The 27128-nt window shown below is 39.4% G+C and overlaps 1 protein-coding gene across 3 annotated transcripts; it reads left to right on the top strand.

Moving 5' to 3' along the window:
* The first annotated feature begins 258 nt into the window (after positions 1 to 258).
* On the top strand, positions 259 to 27128 carry LOC149316423 (zeta-crystallin-like). Of its 3 annotated transcripts, XM_089515458.1 has the most exons (10): positions 259 to 720; positions 2807 to 2932; positions 12235 to 12351; positions 12861 to 13013; positions 14914 to 15077; positions 16572 to 16623; positions 20780 to 20929; positions 22092 to 22193; positions 22282 to 22377; positions 26816 to 27128. In XM_089515458.1, exons 1-10 carry the CDS (start codon positions 562 to 564, stop codon positions 26975 to 26977), a joined length of 1281 nt encoding a protein of 426 aa, XP_089371584.1. In that variant the 5' UTR covers positions 259 to 561; the 3' UTR covers positions 26978 to 27128. The 3 variants fall into 3 exon arrangements, with proteins under 3 accessions (XP_089371584.1, XP_089371586.1, XP_089371585.1); XM_089515460.1 differs by lacking the exons at positions 259 to 720; positions 2807 to 2932 and adding an exon at positions 9373 to 9547; XM_089515459.1 differs by lacking the exons at positions 259 to 720; positions 2807 to 2932 and adding an exon at positions 9375 to 9562.

The raw sequence follows: 27128 nt of genomic DNA, 5'->3' as shown, positions 1-27128 counted from the left end.
GGAATAATCCAGTTTGAGAACGCTTTAACTGCCCTGCCTCAGTGCTAGGGAATCCAAGGAATTCTAGTTTATTGTGGCAACGCAGCTCTTTCTGACAGAGGAGGCTCAATGTCTCACAAAACTGCATTTCCCAGAATTCCCTAGCCACTGAGCCAGGGCAGTTAAAGCAGTCTCAAACTGGGTGATTTCTGCAGTGTGTTTTGGACCTTAGTAGTGGATTTGAGCATTGGACTACGATTTTGGAGACATGGGTTCGAGTCCCATGAGAACCCACTGGGTGACTTTCAATGAGTCACACTCTCTCAAAAAAACCTCCCAGAATTCCATAGCTTTGAGCCACTTGAAGGCACACAACAACAACAACCAGCCTAGAGCCAAGGCTTGCTATTCCGTGAACACTTTTAAAAACAATCCCCATTTCAATACAGAGAACTCTTTCAGTAAAGAATGGAAACCATGGGGCTGCTCTGTAACAACAACAACAGCCATAATAATAATAATCCAAGTTAATGCACTCCTTTTATTCTTATAAGAGCAGTTTATTTTGATTCACACAAAACCATGCTTGGAAAGCATACAACAACAGAGCCGCCTGCGCCTGCAGTAGGATCCCCCATTCGGGTATTGGAACAGGCAGATGCTCATTGCGCAGGCGCGTCGGTTTTAAGTTTTGATGGTAACTCAAGTTCTGTTGGAAGGCTGCAGTCCCGGCTTCTGCAGGTGGGGGGCGCCCCTGTGGCCTCCATGATAACTGTTGTTGGCATTCAGTTGCTGTCACTGAGGAGGAAGCCACACTTTAGAAGCAATGGTGCAGTTTGACCCCACTTCTAAGTGCTGTAGTAGCCCCAACCTATGGGGATCCTGGGATTTGTAGTTTAACAAGGTCTTCCCCCAGCAAAGTACCAATGCCAGGGTTCTGTACGATGGAGCAGTTGAAAGTGGGGTCAAACTGCATTACTATTTCTACAGTGTCGATGCACCAGGGTGACCAGACTCTCTCCTTTTGAATTTGTCTTCCATTTCAACTTTCTGCCTTGGAAGAATTCTAGAATGTCCTCCATTTTGAGCAGGACTAAAAACATGGGTCCATCATAGAATCATATTTCTATGAGTATTTTTAGGGTTTTTTTTACTTGGAAATGTCTCCCATTTTTCTCGAATGCCTTACATTTTGTGGTGCCTCGTCCTCCTTTGCTGTTATGACATCTGGTCACCCTGATATAAACACGCTCCATCCCTAGAAAGTGGCAATATCTAGCAATATCTGGATGGACCCTGTGTTTGTTGTTGTTGTTGTGTTGTTGATATATAAACTGTAAGTTCCTAAAGACCTGTGGGGAAGAGAGTAAACTCTTGACTCCATGCCCTATGGACATTTTTGTTTTCATGTATAGGAGGAAAACTTTTATTCTCTGGTTCATATTGACCCATTTCTGTCTTGATTTGGATTGACAGTTCATCAAAAGTATTAATTTAGTTGTGTCTGTCACACTAGAGTTTTAGAGTAATTGGGATCTGGAGTGCCTAAAAGAGAAAAATGTCATTTGCTGTTGACAGGGAAATAATTGATCTTAACTGTCATTTGTGGAAGCAGGAATAAATGAAAAAACGAAGCACTGTTATTTTCATGTTACATTCCCATTTTAACCCTAAAGGTCACAGTACAAATTCTCAGTGCATTGGGATTGTGTTTAAAGTGACACCAGGTAATAAAATTTTATCAGTGATGGTAGTGGACAAATCTCCATGTTATCAAGTACTAAGCATTCATTTGTGAATGTGTTCTTAGTTTCGCTATTAATCAAGTATTGTGTCAGGGAGAGAAATCAGCTAAATCTTTGTTCCTTTGCAATATTAATGCACTGTCCATATTCCTAAAGTACACGAGACCATATTTCTGTTTTAATGAAAGGTCCATGCTCCAAAAAGGGGGATTTTTTAAAAAAAGAAAAAATATTTTTGACATCTTATTCTATTTATAGAAAAAGAATAGTTTTCCAGCCCCCAAATAAGGGACATCTCTTATAATAAGGGGCACCTGGCAATCCTACTTCGGACTGAGCTATGGGATGTTTGAGAACTATTAAGATATGCAAGTTGTCTGTTTTAATTAGTAGAATTAAATTAGTAGAATTAGTATATGCTTTTAAGATTGACAAATAAAGTGGTCTATCAGAGCTAGTTTTAACTTTTTCCTCCTTTACTCCTTCTGGTAAGCGTTATAGGATGAACAACACAAAGACAGATACAAGCCTTCTCCCTATTTCAGTTCTCTGATTGTTGTTTCTTTTCTTATGACTGAGCACATATGTGGGATTTGTGTAGGAAGAAACTGAGAGCATAACTTGAATAATGATAGATCATTCATACTGTGTATTTTATCATGCATGATAATTATGTTGTAGGAATTTGTATGTTTATATCTCAAAAGGGAAGCGAATAATTTTTTTAAAAACAGCATTTATTGATTTTTATCTATAAATGCGAAAGCTTGCTTGTTCTGACACCCAGAAATCAGGTTGGATAAATCTTTTCTTAAAACAATACATCTCAAAATACAGCAAGCCATTCTGGAGGTGTGACAATGAATATTGTTTCCTTGCTTCTGAGTTTGTTTGCATCTGCCTTTCTCTTTATTGACAGGCTCAGAATTTTTGCAGAATGAAAACCCAAAGGTGATGGAGAACAGAAAGAAGTGGGTGGTGAACCTCTGATTTAAATTTCAGCGGAAGAGCAAGTTATTTGATCTATCCTCTTTGAAGTAGAAAAGGCAGCTGAGATTAAGACACTGTATTTTATCTTTGAGATTTTTCAGGTTCCCATGGCAACAAAGGCAAGAATGATGAGAACTATCAAAGTGTCTGAATTTGGTGGGCCTGAAGTGCTGAAGCTGGAGACAGATGTTTCAGTCCCAGTTCCAAGAGAAAACCAGGTAAGAAGGAAACCCCTAACTTGATGATGATTTCTTACCCACCTTTCCTAATGGATCAGTGTGGGGAACAACAGATTAATATTATTACCCACAATGCACTGGTGTCTGGGAAGGATGCCAAGCCAATGTTAGCTCAGGGGAATTTGTACTTAGTTCAAACAGAGAGATATAGAAGAACCAGGGTAACGCAGGGCCCGAAGGCCCAAACAGACAGGCCAAAATAAAGCTGCTTCTGGTCACTTTGGAGGTATGATGTTTAAATGACCCACACATCTTAAGAGGCCATACCTCCAAAGTGACCCGTGGTCTGTCTGTTCTGGCTCTCAGTCTTAAGAGATCTTATCCCATCTTTTACAGGGTCCAAATTCACATAAAACTCCAGAGGCAGATTTCAAAATAAGAGTAAGTTTTATTTAAAAGGGGGGTAATAAAGCAGACACACTCACGCAAACAACCATATACATACAGAGGACTAATGAAATCAAGGGTGGGAGGTTGGGATAGGTATGAGGCAGCACTGATGGTGATAATTACCTATGCAGATCTTGACTTCAATTGCTGAGGGGCCAGGATGGAGAGATTAAGTAGTTTGGAATCAAAGGCTTTCATGGCCGGCATCCAAGTTTTTTTGTGAGTTTTTAGGGTTATGTGGCCATATTCTAGAAGAGTTTTTTCCTGACGTTTCGCCAGCATCTGTGGCTGGCATCTTCAAAGAGTAAATGTCCCCCTGAGGACCTGAGTGCTTGGGGTGGATTATATGGGAGGAGATGATCCAGTAGGTAACCTGGACCCAAACCTTGGGCTTTAAAGGTAATAACCAACACTTTGTAGCTTGCCAGGAAACTAACTGGCAGCCAGTTGAGTGATTTTAATACCTGTATTGGTATAATGTGATCATTCCTGGAAGTCCCAGTAATCAATCTGTCTTTTCTTGAACTAACTAGTTTCAGAACTTGGTACAGAAGTAGCCCAATGCACAGCACATTACAGAAGTCCAACCTTGAGATTATCAGTGCATGCACTACCATCTTTACGTCCTCTAGTTCTAGGAAGAGGTGCAGCTGGTGTAACAGCCAGATCTGATAGTATATAATAACATATAACAGTGAAAACAAAATCTATTATTACTAATGCTGTGTTGTTGTTGTTATGTGCCTCCAGGTATTTCTGACTTATAGAGACCCTAAGGCAAATATATCAGAGGGGTTTCTTGGAAAGATTTGTTCAGAGGGGGTTTGCCTTTTCTTCCTCTGAGAGAGTGTGACTTGCTCAAGTTTACACAGTGAGGTTCCATGGCTGAGTGGGCTTTGAACCCTGGTCTCTAGAGTAACAGTCCAATACCCAAACAAACCCCTACACCACACTGGCTACCACGGCTACCAACTCCATTACTGCTACTACTACTACTGTTTAATATTATTGAGAAATATTTCTGGTCTGGGAAAGAACACAGGGATGTGCAGACAGAGTTCAATTTGATAGAATAATGTTATTGTTAAAAAAAAATATTGGGAACTTCAGCTGAAGTGGAAAACATCAACAGTATTAAGAAATGACAAAACAGCTAGGAGAAGCTACTCGGAAATATTTTGAGTGTTCGCCTTTTGGCAGATTGCCTTTCTTGGAAAAAAGATATCAGAGAGTGGGTAAGCTTTGCTATACACAAGCTCTCCTCCATGACCAAACCATTTTTACTTCACTGAAAAGAATGTACAGTAACTTTGAACTGAAGCACTAGGGTTCATCTAGGCAAGTGAAAGTGTTTGCTAAATATATATGGGTAAATGAATGTATCTCATCACATTTCAGTACATCTCATCTTTCTCTAATCTCCTGCAGCAACTTTCTAGCAACTGCATCTAAAAGTTGCCTCCTTCCCCAGTATTTAGAAACTGATTAACAAAAAGCAGAGACAACAGTATAACTTACAAGCATCTTTTTACCCTGAAGCAATGGCCATCCAACAGGTTTTTAAGAACTGACCGCTAGCACTTTTAATAGTGTGTGATTTTTAATTGATTTGCTTTAAATGCTTTTAATTCTATGGGTAATCTGATTGTTATTTATAAATGGGTAGTCCAATTGTTATTTATTATCTTTTATGAATTTGTTTTAATTTTTGAAAGCAGTCTTGGGGCCCAGTGTATGGGGAGAAGTAGGATACCAAATAGATAAGAATAAGAATAGTAGTAGAATTAGTAGTTGTCAGAGTGAAAGGTGTAGAGAGCTCCTGTACCTTCCAAGATAGTCTAGAAGAGGGAGTTTCAGCTGGTATTGCCTGTTACGCAACCAGGTAACAAGCAATGCCTGCTGAAATTTCCTTTTCTATACAACCATTGAAGGTATAGGAGCCTTCTCCAGTTTTCAGTTTGGCAACTCTAAATAGTAGTAATAGCAGCAGCAGCAGCAATAATAATAATAATAATACATCACTCAAGAATTGTAATGTGAATGTATTTCTCAGGTTAGTTGGGATCCTGTTTGTTCCACGTATGTTTCCAGTTATCACTGTTATAGTTATCACTATCACTAGTTAAAGAGGGAACATTGCTTTTATTGTATTGAGCTGGAGTTGCTTGCTGTAACTCACCCTATCCTTAGGAGAAAGACCTGGGAAATGAACTCAAGCTGATTGTTGGAGCTGTTTCTGGCCACGTGGGAACTAAAACTGGACTCTTGAAAGCTACTTTAAATCATGGTTGGTTCCCATTATTGAAGATAGTAATATTTATTTTCTTTAAAGTCTGGTGCTATAAAGATAGCACTTCAGCCTTGAAATTGTACTTCAGATCTTTTATTTAATATTCAGAACTCTATGATAAATTACGCTAAGTGCAGTAAACACAGATATGTTGATCACAATCTTTATTCATCACACTTGGACTGCTATGCAAACTGTAATTTAAATATAAGATATAGTAAGATACTATGTATATATACTGTATACACACATACACACAATACTAATTTGGATAAGATACATTAAATATTTCAAATCTGAAATAATCAAATGTTTTGTATTTTTTGCTTGACCTACAGATTCTGCTGTTAATTATCTAAGAGCTGTTTTTTTTTCTTTGTATCTGGCTAGTTTATAAAATCCAAACTTTATTTTTCATATATAAATTTTATTTCAATTTTTAAAAAGCTACATTTACACTTACAATCCTGTTGTCAAAAAGTCGGCAACACATTCATAACTGTAGACACCATAAAACAAAACACATATAGGCATAAAAATAAAGACAACACTGACATCATACATTTTATTCAATGCTTCCTGATACCACCCTTCTACCGATTCATATCTTTATCTCATTTTATCTGTATAGCTTATTTTTTTTTATTTTTTAAAACAAACATTTCAGTCTCTTTTTTAATTTACATGGTTTACCTTTCCCATCGACACATTATTGTGTTGATGCCCCTTTAAATTTTGCCGTTTCTTCTGAGAGGAGGGTTAATACCTTTACTTCTTTACTCCTCCATTGTTCTTATTCTTGCTATATTTCCCCACTTCTTTTTTTATGTATAGATGGACTTTTTCCCAGTCTTCTATTGTATTTTCTTTTATATTTCCATTAATTTCTTTAGATAAAAAATCTCCATCATATAAAAAAAATCACATAAAATCCAAAATTTCTAAGCCCATGAGTTTGGTTTTGTCCTTAACTCCCCTGATTGAGTCTATCCATCTGGTTTGTGGTTTTCCTCTCTTTCTTCTACCTTTCCTAGCATTAATGCTTTTTCTGGTGATCCATGCCTCCTCATTATGCGGCCAAAGTACGATAGTCTCAACTTGATCATCTTTGCTTCCAAGGAGAGCCCTGGTCTGGTGATCCCTGTTCAAGAATCCATTCGTTTGTCTTCTTGGCTGACCAACTACTTTGTGGAGTGGAAAAGCAATTCTGAGAATCACAGGCAAAACGAAGAGGTGGAGCGTACGGTTGAAATCTCACCTATGGGCTCACGTAACTACTGGCTTGCCATGTTTCCACTGATTCAACAAGTCTGCTTTAGCCAAGACTACCTTTGGACCCACTTTTCTGCTCCAAGCTAAACCTATACCACCTATAGAATCATAGAATCATAGAATCATAGAGTTGGAAGAGACCACAAGGGCCATCCAGTCCCCTGCCATGCAGGAAATCACAATCAAAGCATCCCCGACAGATGGCCATCCAGCCTCTGCTTGAAGACCTCCAAGGAAGGAGACTCCACTACACTCCGAGGGAGTTTGTTCCACTGTCGAACAGCCCTTACTGTCAGGAAGTTCCTCCTAATGTTGAGGTGGAATCTCTTTTCCTGTAGCTTGCATCCATTGTTCCGGGTCCTGTTCTCTGGAGCAGCAGAAAACAAGCTTGCTCCCTCCTCAATGTGACATCCTTTCAAATATTTAAACAGGGCTATCATATCACCTCTTAACCTTCTCTTCTCCAGGCTAAACATCCCCAGCTCCCTGAGTCGTTCCTCATAGGGCAAGGTTTCCAGACCTTTCACCATTTTAGTCGCCCTCCTCTGGACACGCTCCAGTTTCTCAATGTCCTTTTTGAATTGTGGTGCCCAGAACTGGACACAATATTCCAGGTGGGGCCTGACCAGAGCAGAATATAGTGGCACTATGACTTCCCTTGATCTAGACACTATACTTCTATTGATGCAGCCTAAAATCGCATTGGCCTTGTTAGCTGCCGCATCGCACTGTTGACTCATGTTCAACTTATGGTCTACTTGGACTCCTAGATCCCTTTCACACGTAGTTTCATTCAGCCAGGTGTCCTCCATCCTATATCTGTGCTTTTCATTTTTCCGCCCTAACCTTACATTTCTGTGTGTTGAATTTCATTTTATTAGCTATGGCCCAGTTTTCTAGTCTGTTCAGGTCATTTTGAATCTTGATCCTGTCCTCTGGAGTATTAGCTACTCCTCCTAATTTGGTGTCATCTGCAAATTTGATAAGTATGCCCCCAATATTGTCCTCCAGGTCATTGATAAAGATGTTGAAAAGCACTGGACCCAGGACAGAGCCCTGTGGGACCCCACTGGTCACTTCTCTCCAGGATGAAAAAGAGCCATTGTTGAGCACTCTTTGGGTTCGGCCGGTCAACCAATTACAAATCCACTTAACAGTTGCCTTGTCTAGCCCACATTTTACAAGCTTGTTTGCAAGAATATCATGGGGAACTTTGTTAAAGGCCTTACTGAAATCAAGACATACTATATCCACAGCATTCCCTTCATCTAATAAACTGGTAATTTTATCAAAAAAAGAGATTAGATTTGTCTGGCATGACTTCTTTCTCTGAAACCCATGTTGACTTTTTGTGATTATGGCATTGCTTTCTAGATGTTCACAGACTCTGTTTAATGATCTGCTCCAGAATTTTTCCTGGTATTGATGTCAGACTGACTGGACGATAATTGTTGGGATCCTCTCTTTTCCCTTATATTTTCCCCCTATATTTTATGACCTGCTCCAAGCTTTCAAAACAAAATGCACTTGACCTTCCACATTTGCTGGGGTTAGGGACACAGGACCCCCGTGAATATGGAAAAACTGCAAATAACAAAAACACCATCTTTTTACCTGAGAGGACACTTCTCTAGGAATTTCTAGGTCCTCCAGTGCAACTCTGTGGTCAACGTCAAACCACAGAACTGCACTGGAGGAGCTACAAATGCCTAGTAGAGTATTCTCTCTAGGAATCTCTAAGTCTTTCAGTGCAACTTTTAGTTAAGGTTCACCACAGAGTTGCACTGGAGGACCTAGATATTCCTAGAGAGGACATATCAATCAAATCAGTGAATAATCAAATCCGCAAATAGCAAAGCCACAAATATGGAAGGATGAGTGTATCACCCTCAGTCAGATCCTGGTTTTCCCTTTTTTGTTCCTCTCCCCCAGCCCTTCTCCTCAGGTAGTCTCCTACTTAATATTATTTAGTATCATTTTAGAGATATTTTAATCATGTCATGTTGTTCTTTCATATCAGTGGTCCCCACCCAAACTCTGCTCTTTAAGGGGATTTTGGACTTCAGCTCCCAGAATGCCAGAGCTGTGGCCAACATGGCTGAGGCTTCTGGGAGCAGTAGTTAAAAAAAAATCTCTTAAAGGGCACAGTTTGGGGACCCCTGGTTTAGATTGTATGCTGCTGGGCAGGCTTTTATTCTTTTTTCTTTAATTTCTTATTTTATTTGACCCATGCAAAGCCCTGTGTGCAAAATTTGCAGCGCTCTATAAAAATATGTGTTAATAATCATAATAATCATCATAGGTAGCCAGGAGCTGTCCCACTTAAACCCATTTGCAGATACACCCCACTGGCCACTGCGCATGCTCGGCCAGGAGGACGCTTCGGGAGACGGCAAGCTTTCTATAGGGAAGGACATATGTACTGCGCATGCTCGCCCAGAGCTACAGGGAGGACGCGCTTGCGCAGAGGCTCCCTGTTCCAGACAACAAGAAAAAGGCTGTCGCGCAAGCGCATTGCTGCTTTCTAGCGGAGGGGGCGTGGCCTCTGGTAATGTAATGGGGTGGAAGTCCGAGAGGGAGAGAAGTGGGTCGGCTGAAGGCAAGGCTTCTATATCCGCTAAGAGCTTGGCAGAGACTGAAACGTACGACGCCGAAAGGTTTGCCCTCCATTTCATTGCCTTCTGTGTCCAGAGCTGCATCCGCACTGGAGAAATAACAAGGTTTGGCACCGCTTTAACTCTTTGTCTGGCTCCATGCTATGGAATTCTGGGAGTTGGAGCGCGGAGCGCTCTGGGCCCCACAACAAACTCCAACTCCCAGAATTCCATAGCATGGAGCCAGACAAAGAGTTAAAGCGGTGCCAAACCGGTTTTGTTGTTTTGAACGTCTTACATTTTGCCTTGAGGACACATCTGGTCAGCCAGCATCAACATTTATATCATATATCTATCTATTTATATATACATAGATTGATATAGATTTGTATATATGTGTACATATTTGTATATTTGTATGTATACATACATATATACAAATCTATTTCATATATATATATGTGTGTGTATGTATGTATATATACATACAAATATGTATACATATGTACAAATCTGTATCATATATATATATGTATGTATGTATGTGTGCATACATATATACAAGTATGTATACATATATACAAGTCTATAACTTATATGTATATGTGTGTACATATAGTATGTGTGCATATATAGCTGACTTGGCTATGCTTTGAAAGTTATTAAGCCAAAATAAAAACTGGGAACTATGTGTTATTTGCGCATTTCAATCCATTTTCAGCACTGGCTAAAAGTGGTGATAAGACTGTCTGGAAGTCAAAGGCAACAAGAAATTGGTGTTTAAGATTAAGTTCCTACTCTGACTTGTGGCATAGAGTAACTAATGGTTCAGCACCTGAGGTTGGATAACTGTGTTTCTGAGCAGCACAGAAATATGAGCTACTACTAGACTGTCTTGGTAGACGTTTTGGACTTCAGACCCCAGGATTCCCAACCGTTGCCCAAGTTGGCTATGACTCTGGGACTGGAAGTTCAAAACACCTGGAAGACTATAAAGTTTGGGAACCACTGAAACTAGACTCTCTTGATAGAAGTGCGTTATCTGCTCCAAATTTGTTTTCTTAATATCTGTGGGAGGGGGAAAATTAGGCTCTGCTTCACCTTATTTCAAGCTGACTGGTTTCTTTTCACTGTTGGACATCTTCATTCTCCAATAGCCAAAGTCACAATTTGTCTTTCGTTACTCTCTGATCCCACCTGCACAACCATGTAACTGTTTTATATTAGTGATTTTAATGTCAACTCTGGTCCAAACCATACTGCAGAAATAGTCCAGTTTAAGATTGTTTTAGCTGCTGTGGTTCAGTGCTAGGGGATCATGGGAATTGTAGTTTATTGTGGCAGAGAAATGTAAGGCTCCAAACAGACCAGCAGTAAGTGACGGCTTGGGGGTGGCGTGGGGGAATGGGGTTTAGATGATGCACACCCTGATGCCACCAACAAACTGGCATCATGGTGCCCGCCTGCCCAGACAGCAGGCAGCTTTGTGGCACCCTGGCAGCACAGTGTTTATATGCCGCACGCCACAGGAGTGCCGCAAAGCTGCAGCGGTGGCTGAAATAGCTGGGTTGGGGCTGCGGCGGGCAGTTGCTGTGGCCCTGATCCAGTGCTCAAAGGCACAGCATCACGCTGCCCCTTTAGGGCAGCCTGTTTTGGCCCTAAATTTCTCACATTGTGTTCTGGACTTCCATCATTGTTGGAGGAGGTGGTCTGAAATCCTCCTCTGTACACACTAATATAAATCAGCGCGTCTTAAAGGTGCTTCTAGTTTCCTTTTTAATTCACTCCAAACATGAATTCTATCTCAGTCAGTCATACCCAAAGTCAAAATGATCCATTTTCAAGTTTCACAGATTCTGTGGGATTCAAAGATTTAAAGGTCTGTAGTAGTTGAAATGTGTAAATGTTGATATTGGTAATTATAGGTATTGGTAGAAGAAAGAAATGGAAATGAAGCATCTTAACACTCATGTAACACTCCTGTTTTCACATCAAATGTTACTTCTTCAATATCCAACTTAGAAATTGCATTTCTAAGATGCCTTGAGTCCCAATCTTGGGAGAACGGAGGAATACAAATAAATATAATACTGATAATAATAATTTGAGATGGCTAGGGCTTCTTAGATATCAAACACTGATGAATACTCTAAAGGAATTTATAATCTTGATCATTATTGATCCACATGTAATGTGATCATTTCACTCCTGAGACTAACTGTGTGAAAGAAGTTGTAGCATAAGCTTTCATTAGACTTGGTCTGCTTCCTCAGATGCATTGTTTCTCTTTACTCCATCTCCCAAATCATGGACTATGAAAGGAAATTGCATTGGCTGAACTGAGAATATACTTGAAAATATATTATTTATTAATAATAATATTTTCTAGGTTGTTAAAGTCGACTGTTTGTATCTTTTTGTCAAAATAAATCTCAAAACAGAACAAATCTTTTTGAACATGTGACAGAGGACATAATGTCTATGCTGGTGCATCTCTTTACAAATGCTATCATGTATATGATTAATTTCTTCTACATATTGGTGATGGTAATTCTTTTCTGTAGGCTGAGAATTTCATAAGATTAAAGCCTAAAAGAGACATATTGCAGAACAGAATGAAAAGGGTGGGGAAAACTCTACAATTTTATCTGAGGAGCAAATCATTTGATCCTTTCTTTTTGAAAGGAAAAAACAGTTGAAATTAAGGATATTGTGTTTTATTTCTGATTTTCCAGGTCGACATGGCAACAGGCAGACATATAATGAGAGCTGTCAGAGTGTTTGAATTTGGAGGCCCTGAAGTGCTTAAGCTGCAAGGAGATGCTCCATTCCCAATTCTAAAAGAGAATCAGGTAAAAATAAAGGCTTTACATGGGAATGGAAATAACCTTGAAAAAAATAGAATAACTATGGCAGTATCTGCAGTCCAGAAATAATGCAGTTTGACACCACTTTAACTACAATGGCTCAATGCTATGGAATTCCAGGAACTAGTTTTGTGAGAGATTTAACCTTCTCTGTCAGAGAGCTCTGGGATCAAAGCAAACTACAAATCACAGAATTCCATAGAATTGAGGCTTAGCAGTTAAAGAAATGTCAAACTGGATTATTTCTGCAGTGTGGATGCAGCATATGTCACTTAAAAAACAACAAATTATCATGAATAAAATAGAGATAACTAAATAGGAAAACAGCAATATAATCTAGAATCAATAAAGCTGGATTCCAAATCCAGAAAAGCCTATGGATTTTTTAAAAAGTGCTTAATTATTTGCTGAGAGGGAAAATATAAGGTGCATAAATAAATATATTCCTATTATTCTTAGTCTAACTGTTCATCAAATGTCATCTTATTCTGCAGGTTCTCATTAAAGTTCATGCATGTGGCGTCAACCCAGTGGACACCTATATTCGTTCTGGGACTTACACAAGAAAACCATCTTTGCCATACACACCTGGTTTAGATGTATCTGGAGTAGTAACAGGAGTTGGGGAAAATGTAACTTCTTTCAAGGTATTTGATTTTAAACTATTTGTTTAGTTTAAAATTTCTTTCATAATATAATTTCAGACCTAGTAACCAGAATGGGTTACTTGTAGTTAAAGAACAATCTTTCTCCTCCTGAGGTATTGGTTCCACCTCTCTGCAGTTCTGAATTCCTGTAATCCTGTCTATGAGTATCTGTGTAAAATTTAATTCATTGTAGCACTTTGTACTTAGTGCTTCATTACACAGGCATAATATGATAGCATAGTCTTAGGTAATTAAATTTTTTCACATGCAGATACATTTTACTCAAAAAAATTTAAACTTTAACATTAAAACGATTGCATTAGTTTTGGTAGGTGTTTAAACTTTATGTATCCAAAGTCCATATTGTGGTAGGTTGTTCACTTATTACCTCTGATGCAATGCTACCACTGGAAGTGCTGTCTGACATTTCCTAATGATTACCGTATATATTCGTCTATAAGTCTAAAAAATTATGCCCCAAATTGACCCCAAAATCCCAGGTCTACTTATTTATGGGTCAGTATGGTAATGTGATAGCGGCTCTTTCAGACTTCCCCATGCAGTCAGCAGAGCAGTTTATTTCTCTCTTGCGCCAAGCAGAAAGAGCCCTGAGTGATTAATTGCTGTTAGACAGAGTCCTTCTCCCACCCACACTGGCTGTCACTATCTGGGTGAAGGCTGAATCCAAAGTTGAAACAAACGCTGAAGCAAAAAGCCTTAATTAGAGTCTCTTTTGCTGTACACACACATATGCACACTGAAGTAACCTCCAAGTTTTGCCATCAGCTTATCCACAGGTCATGGCAAAATCCATAATTTAGGACCCAAAGCCCTTGACTTACACATGAGGTCAACTTATAGTCAAGTATATATGGTAGTTAAAGATTAGTTATATGTAATGACTTGCCTTAATTTTAGAAACTGTTGAGAGAGACTTTCCCTTTATCTTTGTATGATCAACCATAACTACTACAACAAAGTCATGCAGATAATGAAAATGAAGTCCCCACAAGTGAGTTTCATTGTGGGAATTCCAATTGCACCACCATGTTCTGAAGGTCCTGAACATGCACCATCGTTTTATAAAGGCCCTGTATTTTTGTTGGGTTGTACCCAAAAGTTTCATTCCACTAGTGGGAAGAGTGCTTCATGCAGTCTTCAGGGATGCCCTCTTTTTTTCATCCCCTTTTGCCATCCTTTCAGAAAATTTCCCCAACTCTGCAACATTTCTGGAGGCCACTAGGGAAAAAGGGGGGAAATCCTCCTCCTTGGCTGTGGAACTAATAACTTGAATCTGTGATGACAAATGTTATAGTTTTATGCATACTGTCTGCACTGTGAAGGTAGCACAAGTAGGTCACTTTCCAGACACCAGGAATTACTTCTGATGTTTCCTGTAACTTTGGCCTGTTACAGACTGCCAAAATAAAGCTGCTTCGGGTCTCTTTGGAGGTATGCTATTTAAATGAGGCATGCATCCTAAGAATCCGGAAGCTGCACCAAAGCTGCTTTCCAGTGCTTAGGAATAGAGTGTGGCTTTGGCATGACCTCTGGACTCTTAGGACCCATGCATCATTTAAATAGCATATCTCCAAAGAGACCCAAAGCAGCTTTATTTTGGCAGTCTGTAACAGGCCATAGAAAGTATTGTATGAAATGTTGGGCTTTGGAAATTTGCATTTTCATCTGCCATTATCCTGCTGTTCTCAGCATTATTTGATATGGCTACATTACATTATAAATCTGGTGAATGACTAGCATAATGCTTCTTGTCATGGTTGTTTCGCCTACATATCAGTTTTGTTTATTTCTTATGAACTTGCCAGATCATTTTCACACAAATTGCAGAAAACATTTTGGCACACTGTTTCATTTTTGTGCGTTTGTTTTCTTCTACCAGAAAGGAGACAGGGTTTTTACCCATAATACTGTTTCTGGAGGTTATGCTGACTATGCTGTTGCATCAGTTGACTCAGTGTTTCCCTTGTCTGATAAATTGGACTTCAAGCAAGGTGCTGCAGTTGGAATTCCATATTTTACTGCATACCATGCTCTCTTTCAAAAGTAAGATATCTTTCTAAGGCAGCTTTGGAGCAATTGAAATACAGAGTCTTAATGCTTTCCACTAAACACATAAATGTCTTGAAAGGTGTAGAAATCTTGGATACTTTGATTAGTCAGGGGACAAGTACATCCCAGTTTCAAATGGTTTGTTTCCTGTGATGCAGTATTACCACTAAAGATTCCTATTTGTATAAATTATTGTCACATGTCCTAGGGACAGAAGCATTTGGGAGAAGCTTTGTCTTGTTAGAGAAGGGGAAACATAGTATAACTTGCTTTTGTCTTCCTTAGATTGTCACATAGATAATGAAAACAATAAGGGACCCTAAAAGTGAGCTTCTGTGTATGAGCTCCAGTATACACTATCCTGTTGTGAAGGTCCTCAGCACATGGTTTGTCTGTCTTTTCATTGTGCTGCAGCCAGTCCTGTCCTTCCACCAGCAGGTGGACCTGCCTCACCCCTTCTTGCCTTTCATTCCAAATATACAATCTGTTCAGGAGAATTCTCTGACCAAGTGCCTGTAATTTCTGGAGGCTGCTGGGAAAAGAAGCAGGTGAAAAATGCATTTCTATGATCTCATTTCTACTATCACAATAAATGGAACCAAGACCATAAATTTGTAATGGCCACGTTTAAGATTTTGTGCATGGTCCTAATATTTGAATAATGCCCAGACATGCCCGCCTTTACAGTATAAATTAAACAGTTGCCTGGTATATATTTTCGGTTTATCATCTTGTATTTATTTCATCCAGAATTAGGTTTTGCTTACCTCTTGTGCATTTTGTTTTTTTATTTATAAATTGCAGAAAACATTTGGGCACAATGCTTTACCTTTATGCATTTTTTATCTCCTACCAGATAGTCTTTTTGTAAACCACCTTTGATACTGTTTCTAATGGTTAAGCTGAATATATTGTTGTATCAGTTGGCACATTTTTCCTTTTCTTTGTTTTTTGAGGTTACATATTTGGTTTATTAGCTAATCTTTGTGAACCAAAGTATATGGGCATTCTGTGACACTCTCTTGCCCTATTTTGTTTTATGGCTAAGGAAAAAAATATTTGCAGATTGTAAGTTTTTATGCAGCTTGTTTCATTAGCAGCACTTTTAGCAGGTTGTTAATACAACTTTATCATAGTACATAACAATGCCAGCTCATGGTGATGGGAGATGTATTTCTTCACTCTGAAAAGTAATGGATTTCAGAATGCTGGTGCATAATATGGTCTGATTTTTTTCTTATTGATGGTATAATCTTGCTCATTGCATATTTGGGATAGTCCTGTAATTACAGATAGATATGTTATTACATATAAATATGTCTGTTGGCATGAAAGGAAATCATAGAACTGTATGTTTATCAAGAGTCAATTAAATGTAATCCTGATTGATTAATTTTTTAAAAAATTATGCAACTGCAACATTGTTGACTACATAACATGATACAGCCAACATTTTTCACATTGAAAATATTCTTATGTATTTTCCAGAGGTTCTGCTAAAGCAGGAGAAACTGTGTTAATCCATGGAGCAAGTGGAGGGGTATGTATTCTGAAAAACTGTAAGGCAGAACCGGGAATTCAGTCCTCTAGAATCCGTGCCAACAGCTCTATAATTTCTTGTCCATGCCCATTTTATGATGAAGAAACTTTTTTTAAAGAAACCAGAAGTGACACTTTGATTTGCTATTTAGCAAGTGTTCCTCCCCACCTGATGGAGGTTGTGTGTGTAGCCTGTTAGTCTGCAGCAGGGCAAAAATGATTTCCAGGCCTTAAGAGGTTGTCCACTTTGGCTATAAGGTATAACCAACACTTTCTAGTTTACTATTCTTTTGCTAACAAGCATTTTCTGGTTAGAATGATTTAACTTAGTAAATGTTAGTCATATTACTAAGATAACTTAGGCGCGTTACAGACCGCCCCTTTGGGGCGGCCTGTAGGCGCACCTTTCCCCGCTGGATCAGGGCCTCAGCGGCCAGAGCAGCAGCCGCTGAAGCCCCGATCCGCCGCTTTCCGGCCTGCGGGGAAGCGGCAAAAGGCCCCTTCCCCGCAGCCTGGAAAGGGGTGTCCTTGGGGCTTCAAGCCCCAAGGACACTCCGCAGCGGCGGGGAGAAGGAGAGAGGGGCCGTTTGGCCCCTTTCTCCTTTGGTCCGCTGGGCACAGCTGTCTGAAGGCTGCGCCCAGTGGACCAAACCAGGAAGGAGCTCCGAAACGGAGCTCCTTCCAGGGTCACAGAAAGGGCGCCCTAGGCATTTGGAGGCGGCGCGGTCGTCACGTATCGATGGCGGCGGCCGTGTGGAACAGCCGCCACCATTTTGTGCGCACAGAGCGTGCACTAGGGTTAGGGCGGTGCGAAAGCACCGCCCCGTCTTAACCCTAGTGCGTGCTCCGCGTGTACTTTTTAGCCCGTCTGTAACGGGCCTTAGTCATATGTTCTTTGGGGCTTGATGGTTTCATCCAGTCACAATGCATTCACAGTTTTAGAGATGTTAAAAAGTGGATCAAAATTTTTCTTGAAAAAGTGCAAGGTTAAAAATACAGTACTTGGTAAGGATGATTGTTCCTTTTCTTTTTTTTTTAGTGATTAAAAACAACATACATTGAAATTCCAACACATCTGGTGTATCTCTATTACATCTTGTTATCTGTTGTCCCAAACAATTACAATCACATATACCACATATAATCCATCCTTGCTTTCATTTCTCTTATTCACCTAATCCACCATAACTCATTATTCTATTTATTTATGTTATCACCCTTCTAGGTTTCTTTTTCACTCATGTAATGTAATTATCATATTATTGCTCTCTGTTTAAATGCCAGTATTTTTTCAAAAAGCCATCTATAATCGTCCAATCATCCACCTCTTCTTTTTTGTTTTTTAATATCAATGTCAACGCGTCCATATTCTTTAAGTCCAGTACTTTTTGTAACCATTCCTCTATGTCAGGTATTATCTTATTCTTCCAATTTTTTGCTAGCAGTATTGTAGCAGCTGTTATGAGGTAAAGCATAATTCTCTACTATTTTTTTTCATTATCTCTTCCCAAAAATGCAGTCATATTCAACAAATAAATTTCCGGTAACATAGGATACTGTATGTTTAACATTGTTTGTATAATATGATGTATCTTTTTCCAAAAACACTTAATTCGTAAACAACTCCACCACATATGATAGTATGAACCCTTATCGTTATCACATTTCCAGCATTTGTCTTTGCTCAATTTATACATATTGAATATGTAAAATACCAGCGATTAGAAACTTTAAAATAATTTTCTTTTAAGTCTTGTGCTACTGTAAATGTAGCTGTTTTTTCCCAAGAGTTCTCCCAATTTTTCATCAAAATTGTATGCCCTATCTCTTGAGCCCATTTTGTCATACTATCCATAACATTTTCATTTTCTAATTCATATGCCATAAGAACCTTATATAACTTTGCAATTTTACTTTTATCCTTTCCCCCAAAATTTTTATCCAAATTATTTTCTGTTGTTTCAAATCCGTCATTCATTGCATCCTGTTTGAACTTGGATTTTATTTGTATGTAACCAAACCATTGTACATTTTTTTCCTTCTTTTTCCAGCTCTTCTTTAGTTTTTATATCTGTTTCCCCATTCGGCTTTATCTTTAATAGATCCCTGTATCTTAACCAATCTTTCTTCATTTCCCATCTACTAAAGAAGGCCTCCTGAGTTGATACCCACAATGGGATTTTTGGGTAATATCGTTTCCTAATTATGTTCCATATTCTAAACAGAGGTTTACGAATTGCATGATGTAGAAAATCTATATTAATCTGATGCCTCTGGTACCATAGGTACGCATGCCAACCAAATCGCATATTACATGATTCTACATTCAGCATGCTAGTTTTGTACACTTTTATCCATTCCTGTATCCACAATAATCCACATGCCCAAAAATAAATTTTTAAATCAGGTAGGGCACATCCTCCTTTTACACTTTCCTTTAAGATTTGATGTTTAATTCTAGCTTTTTTGCCTTTCCATAATTTTTTTTAAATATCTTTGTTCCAATCCGTAAATACTTTGTCCTTAACAATAATAGGTATATTTTGATATAAGAACATACTTTTCGGCAATATATTCATTTTTATAGTTGCCACTCTGCCCAATAGCGCAACTCCATGTTGTTCCACATCACTAAATCCTTCTTAATTTGAGTCCAAACTTTTTTGTAATTATTTTCAAACAGTTCTATATTTTTGTTAGTTAACCAGATACCCAAGTATTTTACCTTCTTTACAACTTTAATCCCTGCTTTATTAGCCAATTCATTCTCTTTTTCCTTTTTCATATTTTTTGTAATCATCAGTGTCTTTTCTTTATTTATTTTAATACCAGAATATTTTCCAAATTCTTTCAATTCCGTTAACAAGCTGTCTATACTTTCTAATGGGTCCTCTAGAATTATTACCATATCATCCACATAAGCGTGGAGCTTGTATTCACACCCTTTAATCTTAGTTCCCCTTATTTTCCCATTCTCCCTAATAGCGTTGTTCCTTTTCTGTAAATGTAACCATGGTCCATTGCAATATCTACATCTTTTTTGAGATACTAGTCCTCTTCGTAGAGCCTTTTATAGTTATGGAATATATGAGAACTTATTTGCCAGAATTTGTTTTTCTTTGTGGTTTCTTTAGCTTGGAGTGGAACCCTTTTGCCTACCTATCCTATCAGCACCACCATCCCAGTAATAAGGAATTGTAGGAAATTCACTTTGAAACATTTGAGGACCAAAGATGTCCATCTGTACCATAGATGACTGTTAAATCCTGCTTTCTTTTAAGAAGGATTCATCTGGGCTTACTCAACTAGCCTACTTTCCCCATAGATTTCTTTGTACCTATTGCTGGTTGTGCACTTTATTATAACACTTAAATATAGGGCCTGTATGAGACACTGTTGCTGTAAGCACTTCTTATAGCATTCTGTAATGGATGAAGGGCCACATCAGGTGGTTGTGACCAGGTTAGACCACAGTGTCTTGGGAAAGCACTTCCTATTTTCAAAGTGTAGTTCCCAAGCATGGCTTCAAGTCAGGTTATTGAGATGTTTCTTATAATTCTTTCCTTGGAAATTTGAAGACTGGGTGGATGTAAATGGTAATTGACCTGTTAGTAAATTCTCTCTATGAAGGAGAAACAGAAGTATGTACAGTTGGTTGGGTTAATTATTTATTTCCCTGATTTTGTTTCAGGGATGTTGTTTACACAGTGACTAAGAGAAATAGTATATTGTTTTGTGTAGATGTATCAAGTAACACTAATTTTCAAAATACAGAGTCAGTGATAGTTGTTAAGGACAACAAAATATTTTGATGTATCTTGAAGACTGACAAGCCTTTGTGGATTGTACCACATGTCATCAGATACGTCATACAACTGCCCCGCAGCCCACAAAAATTTATGCCAAATACATTTGTTAATCTTATATGTCCCATGAAACAGTTGTTTTTGCTGCAATAGACAAACCCCATTGGAAATTATCAAGGGCCTGCTGCTGTAGTTATTGGAAATATTTTATTCAGAAGGACCCATAAAAAAAAATGTTGTCAAGATAAAATTGGGAGACAACCATACCATTTTAACACATCCCTATTACAAATTTCAACACACTCTTTGTTGAGTACATCTCTCTGTCTTCTTCTCCCTTTACTTTCTTAGGTTGGAATAGCAGCCTGTCAGATTGCAAGAGCTTATGGCTTGAAAGTTGTGGGCACAGCTGGAACTGAGGAAGGAATGGACCTAATTAAGAAAAATGGAGCCCATCTTGTATTTAATCACAGGGATATGGATTACATGACTCAGCTTAAGGTAATTTGAGCACAGTCCTATGCATTCCTATTCCCTTAATTCAAGAGTCCTACTTCCAGATAAATAAATTGGGATTGCAACTGCAGAATATGACCGAGTGCATCTTTACTCAGAAGTAAGTCCCACTGAGTTCAGTGAGCCTTGTTTTAAAGAAGGTGGCTGTAACATTGTAGCCTTAAAATTGTATTTTTGATTCTTCATTTAATATTCAGAAGTTTTAAAATTCAATGTATGTTTGTGACAGTTTTCTGAATTTCTCAGTTTTATTTTGGTTTTTTGACAGATATTATCCCCATTTAATAGCAAGCCAATACTACATTGATTAAAAAATGAGAGCAGGCCCTGTCAGTAGGTTTCCTAACGTAAAGGGCAAGAGGCAGAACGAAAAGAGTGGATAGGAAAGCTTAGTTTAATAGTGGCAAAACAAAGTGGGGAGTTTATTATGGAATTTATATCTAACTGGTTCCTTCACTCATAGTGTTGTATGGAAGTGTTACAACTCACCCAACAGATACTTTTTCTTCAAGTTGGTGCCAGAGGGTAGTGTGTTTACTCTCATTTCTGAAGTTGCAGGGCATTTTGAGCTGAGAATTATCACTGTTTTTAGGCAGCAAATTTCCAGCTGCTGCTCTTATTCTGGAAAGCAGATGGATTATCCTTGGATTTTTATTGTGAGCAGTTAAGTCTCAGATTGTATCATCATATAATGTGATACACATGAGGCCACCAACCAGTGAAAACCAGAGTCTGTGCCCAATATGCCCTCATGCCATCTTTTATGGGCGAAGACTTAAACTGGAGCATTTTGGGTAAAGACACTGAGATACTGTATTTTCTTACTGCTGGGAATTTCTGGCTCTGTTATTTTTCAGTCTTTCAGCAGTTGTCCAAGATTTCTTAATTTTTTTTTATTATTCTATGCTTTTAGAGTAGGACTTTGCCCTCCATTTGTTAATGTGATTGTTTGTTAAACTGTCTCTGGCTATTGTTTGTTCCTGTGATTGTTTGGCATATTTTATTATTTTGTTGTATGATGTTTGTAAGCTGATTAAAAGAAAGATACAGATGGTGAAGATATCAAGTATAAAACATTTTGAATTACAAAATCTTCTCAGTTTCCCAAATGTTATGATGCTGAACAAGTAATTTATTTATCATTTAGAACCTAGCTGATCACCATAATATAGATGTGATAGTCGAGATGTTGGCTAATGTCAACCTTGCCAATGACTTGAAACTCCTGGGAAATAAAGGAAGAGTGATGGTAAGCATTTACTTCACATTCGTAATGAGAATCTTGCTGTAAACTTCAAACATTCAGAATCTCATGCTTTCCATCCTTCTCATGACAGATTGTGGGTTGTCGAGGATTGATTCAGATAAATCCTAGAGAAACTATGGCTAAAGAAACAAGTATCAGAGGAGTTTCTTTATTCTCTGCATCTAAGGTAAAAATAACAACAAACTTTACGCTGTTTTGATCTGATGATTTATTTAACATGGCAATGGCTGGCATACTCTTGGAGATTTTACATTTGCATAAATACCATAGTTACAATGCTACGCAGTAAATCCCATCCTTACCCCCCACACACCACACCACCCAAATCCTCACATACTGGGAATCAGCTGATGTGACTGACAGGGGTCTGTTCTATCGATCGGGAAGCAGCTGACTGATGGCCCCATCCTTTCCCATGAATGATCTCCAGTGCAACAAGGAGAAGCAGAACCTTTGTTGCAAATACCCCTTGTACCAGAGATTGCTCACTTGTGGAGAAGACCATCAGTCAGCTGCTTTTCAGGTGATGGGGGAATAGACCTCCAGTAATTGTAGCAGTTGCTTCCCAGTAAACGGTGATTGGAAGACTTCCATGGTTTACATGAAACCCTAAACTAGGCTTTGTAGGGATCATAAATACAAAACAGTTGTGAGTGCTTATCTCTAGGCTATGCATTCATGGATGTCAAACAGGATTCCAGCCTGCGTTTTTATCTTATTTAAATTATTCTCTTTTTATATAGAAGTGTTTTAAGCCAGTAATGGTGAACCTTTTGGAGACTGAGTGCTGAAACTCAGTGACATTCCAGCACCGGGTGTCACTGAGTGCCGAGGGCAGGGCTTCAGGGATGGTGTTTCCAGGAGGTGGGACTTTTGGAGGGTGAGGCTTCTTAAGGGCAGGGTTTTCAGGGATGGGTCTTAAGGGCAGGACTTCCATGGGGCAGGGCTTTTCAAAGGTCGGGCTTCTAGGGGGTGGGGCTTCCGGGGGAATCACTCAAGGAAAAAAAAGAGGGCCTGTCCAAATAAAAGTCCAAAACAAAAAAGCCCACACATATAAATATTAAATCTATCCTTCTCAGCCCTGCTCAAAATGGAGGACCTTTTGGACAGCCTTCTGAAAAGGAGGCTGAAAGGGAGGATAGGTCCAGGAAAGGGACGATCATGTCTGGTCACTCTGAGCCAAAAACACTCATCTTTTCAGCCACTCAGAGTGCCATATGTAGAAAAGCCACATATAAATAAAATAAATAAAGTATAAGTAAATTCCTGTTGCGTATTTTCAACTAGTGAAGACACATTCAACCAGTTGCTGAACAGTGAATGAACATGTAGGTAGATTCTACTGAATCAATGGCTTTAATTTAGGGTTCATACACTGTCTTAAAAGGAAAACACAATAACAGACCTTTCAGTGATACCTTTTATTGAAAGGTAACAGTTTGGCTTTGGCATGCTTTTGAACAATTCAATGTGATTTTTGCTGTCAAATCCATGCTGATAATTTTTCTGTCCTTAGCTCATACTTAGTAAGTTTGAGAGCAACACATACAACACTCAGGTCATCAGATAGTTTCTGGTATCACATTTGATGTAATTCAAAGCTGAAAACAGCTGCTTGTAAGCATAAGATGAACCAAACATAAGGAAAGCAATCCCAAGTGCTTTCATTGACTTGAAATTATTTGGAAGACAATTCCAGACTTGGAGGATTTCATTTTCAAAAGTAACTGTGCTGTCCGTTGCCATCCTTTCTGTCTGCTCAAGTGTTTCCCACAAATCACAAAATTAATTTTTCTAGATGGAACTTTCTTGGAATTCCAAAAGCTCCATTTCCATATTTTCCAAATCTAACCACTGTGCGAGGAAATATTAAATTCCTCAAATTTAGCTTTGCATTTTAATCTCCCAGATATGAGCTGATTGGGGGGAAATGAGAAAATGTTGGGGACACATCACACTCTCTCATCCTCAAAGGGAGACACTGGCCAGCTCCCTTTGAACAAACCTTGTGCCAGAGTCACCCCTAGTAGGAAACAGATGCACAGAAAACACAGTGACAACAATAGCAACCTCCCCCACTTCCCAGGGAGAGAGGAAGGGAGGGGCAGAAAGTCAAGAGTTCGAAACCCCACGTGGCCATAGGAACCCACTGAGGTACCTTGGACAAGTCTCACTCTCTCCGCCTCAAAGAGGGGCACTGGCCACCTCCCTTACAGCAAACCTTGTGTGCCAGGCTTTCAGAGTCCTCCCCAGTCAAAAAACATGCTGAAGTTGCACAGCAAACACAACAACAATAGCAACCTCCCTCCGCTTCACAGGGAGAGGTGAGGTGAGGGGGCTGAGGGGAGAGGAGAGAGAACTACCTTTCTGTCTTGTGCTGTTGCCTCACTCCTTCTCAATAATACAAAACAGTAGTTGCATGCCTCCTCCTTCTCTGTTTCCCTTCCTTTCTTCCTCTAAGGTCTTCCTCTCTCTCACTCTCCTGGCCTCTCACATTGCCCAGCGCGCACACACACACACGGGGCCAGGTTCACTGCAAAAGTGCCAGGAAGGGCCTTTCTTTCAGTGAGGGGCTGTACAAACAGCCCCAAAGGGGCTGCCTCCAGCCACCTCTTCTTCATCTGGATCAGGGCTGCAGCAGCCACATGCCACAGTTGGGAGGACTGTACATATTTTTTTGCAATCCATTTGCTGTCTTTCCAGGAGATTTTTACAGGCCAGTGAAACAGTGTTTCCCATAGTATTAGTATTTTTGGCATTGATCTTGATACTATGTGCAACAAATGTTAAATCTTTCTTTTCATGCATGAAGAACATGGTCTGCAGGTCACATGTGGCCCCTGGCTCCTCCAAGTATATTTCCCCTTTCCCCTACAGCTTTACTGGTTAGCTGGGCAACATGGGTAAAGGCAAAACCTTTCTCACACCCCATTCTGCATCTCCAGTGAGATTGCTGTTGGTAGTAGAAACAGCATTCACTGTGGAGATTTTTAAAAGACATAAAGGAATCCGTAGAGACTAACTAGTAAGAAGTAATTCCTAGCATAAGCATTCATGGATAAAGTCCACTTCATGAGATATAATTTGCATCTTGTAGATATTGGTCTTGTGCTCAGTATAGTAAATGTTACCAGCTGTATCTTATGACATGGACCACATCCACAAAAACTTATAGTAGAAATGTCTTGGTTTGGTTTCAAAGGGGTGCCTGGTTTTCTTTATGTCTCCTAATACTTAAAGAGATAAACATGACTAATTATTTGAATGATACCATGTGGAGATTGTTGGGAGGTGATTTTTTTTGTCTTTCAGCAAAAACATTGTTCCACTGCTTCCAGTAAAAGTTGGAAAACTATCTCTGTGTTCTGAGGCATGTGTAGCCTTAGCCAATTCCCCAACATTGGTCTCTCTATGACAGACATGTTGCATACCTCAATTTGAAGAGTATTTTATCCAGGGTTTGTAAACTTAAGTGGCTTGACTTTTGAGGTGCCCAAACAAGTCCTCCCATGGTTTGAAGATTTCCTGATATTTCCTCAGTGCTGCTGTTTCACTTAAGTAAAGCAGATCTTGAGTGCCAAGGTGCTTCTGGAATTGGTGTGATGTGGTATGGAAATGGGTTGTAGAGGGAGAGAAGGAGTCTGAGGAAACTACAGCAGTGGTTCTTAAACTTTGATCCTGCAGATGTTTTGGACTTCAACTGTCAGAAGCTCCAGCCAGCTTGGCGAACAGTCAGGAATTCTGGGAGCTGAAGTGCAAAACACCTGGGGGACTATAAGTTTGGGAACCTCTGGTATAGAGTAACCCATTGATTTCCAGCTCTCTGTACCACATCCTTGTCTTTCCTCTAACCATAGGATTGGATTGTAATGCATTTGTAGGGCTTTGGTGGGTAGGGAGGGCATGAAAATATTTATTGCTCAAAGAGAGTTCTTGCTGTAAAGCTCACTTTTCCTGCTGCATAAAATAGAATTCATGCAAATAGGAAGTTGCTTTGCAGTAAACCAAAATAGTTAGTCTTCCATGTATTCTGTTGCTGATGCTGACTGACAGTAGCTTTCTCGGGTTGAGGAAATTCTGGGAGCTCCTTTTGGGATTTCAGACAGAATCTATGTAGCCCTACCTTGAGATGCAAAGGATAGAATCTGAGACTGTCTCCATGCAATGTATGTACAGTCGGCCCTCCACATTCATGGGGGTTAGGGGACCCCCCTGAAAGTGGACAAACTGCAAATAAGTGGAGGAAGGCAGTAGGGATGCCCACATGCTCCTATTCCCTCCCTACATGCACACACCCCTTCCCCATGCTTTAGCTGGTTAAGGGAAGGTTCCCTCAGCCAGCTAAAGCATGGGAGAAAGGAGAGGAGTGTGCACCGCACCCCATGTTTAGATGATTCAGGCAAGCCTGCTAAGCACAGGGGAAGGCAGCAGGAGGAGGAGTGCATGCACAGGAACAAACATGAATAATCGAATCCATGGATGTTAAAGCTGCGAAAGTGGAGGGTTGACTGTATTTGGAAACTGAACTCCTGACAGTTCATCCTTGAAAGGAGCCTAATGTTTTTCTTGAATGCTCAACTTAAAATTCTGTTTACTTTGTTTAGGAGGAGATATGCGAATGTGCAGCAGTTGTTCTTGCAGGCATAGAAGTTGGCTGGCTGAAACCAGTCGTAGGCCGTGAATATCCACTGGAGAAGGTAGCAGAGGCACACAAAGACATAATTCACAACCAAGGTGCTTTGGGGAAAATGGTGCTTCTTGTGTGAGGAATTACTGCTGATGCACTTATCAGTTTAACCATAGAAATGCTACCAGTCTTTATGTATCACATTTGTACTACACAGAATATGATTCAGATATATGTAACTAATGTGATGAAATGATTTAGATAAGATACATTAAATATTTCAAATTTGA

The sequence above is a fragment of the Sceloporus occidentalis genome, unplaced genomic scaffold (genome assembly GCF_023333645.1).
Source record: "Sceloporus occidentalis isolate IW3139 unplaced genomic scaffold, rSceOcc1.0.p SCAF_3, whole genome shotgun sequence".
Taxonomy (NCBI): Eukaryota; Metazoa; Chordata; class Lepidosauria; order Squamata; family Phrynosomatidae; genus Sceloporus; species Sceloporus occidentalis.
The sequence above is the reverse complement of the archived record's forward strand: the minus strand, read 5'-3'. Positions and strand labels throughout refer to the sequence as shown.

Excerpts from the sequence above, each read along its gene's own strand:
- LOC149316423 (XM_089515458.1), top strand. The coding sequence starts at position 562 with ATGCTTGGAAAGCATACAACAACAGAGCCGCCTGCGCCTGCAGTAGGA. Across the intron at positions 12,352-12,860 it reads CAATTCTAAAAGAGAATCAG|GTTCTCATTAAAGTTCATGC; the intron begins GTAAAAATAAAG and ends CTTATTCTGCAG. Across the intron at positions 22,194-22,281 it reads GAAATAAAGGAAGAGTGATG|ATTGTGGGTTGTCGAGGATT; the intron begins GTAAGCATTTAC and ends TTCTCATGACAG.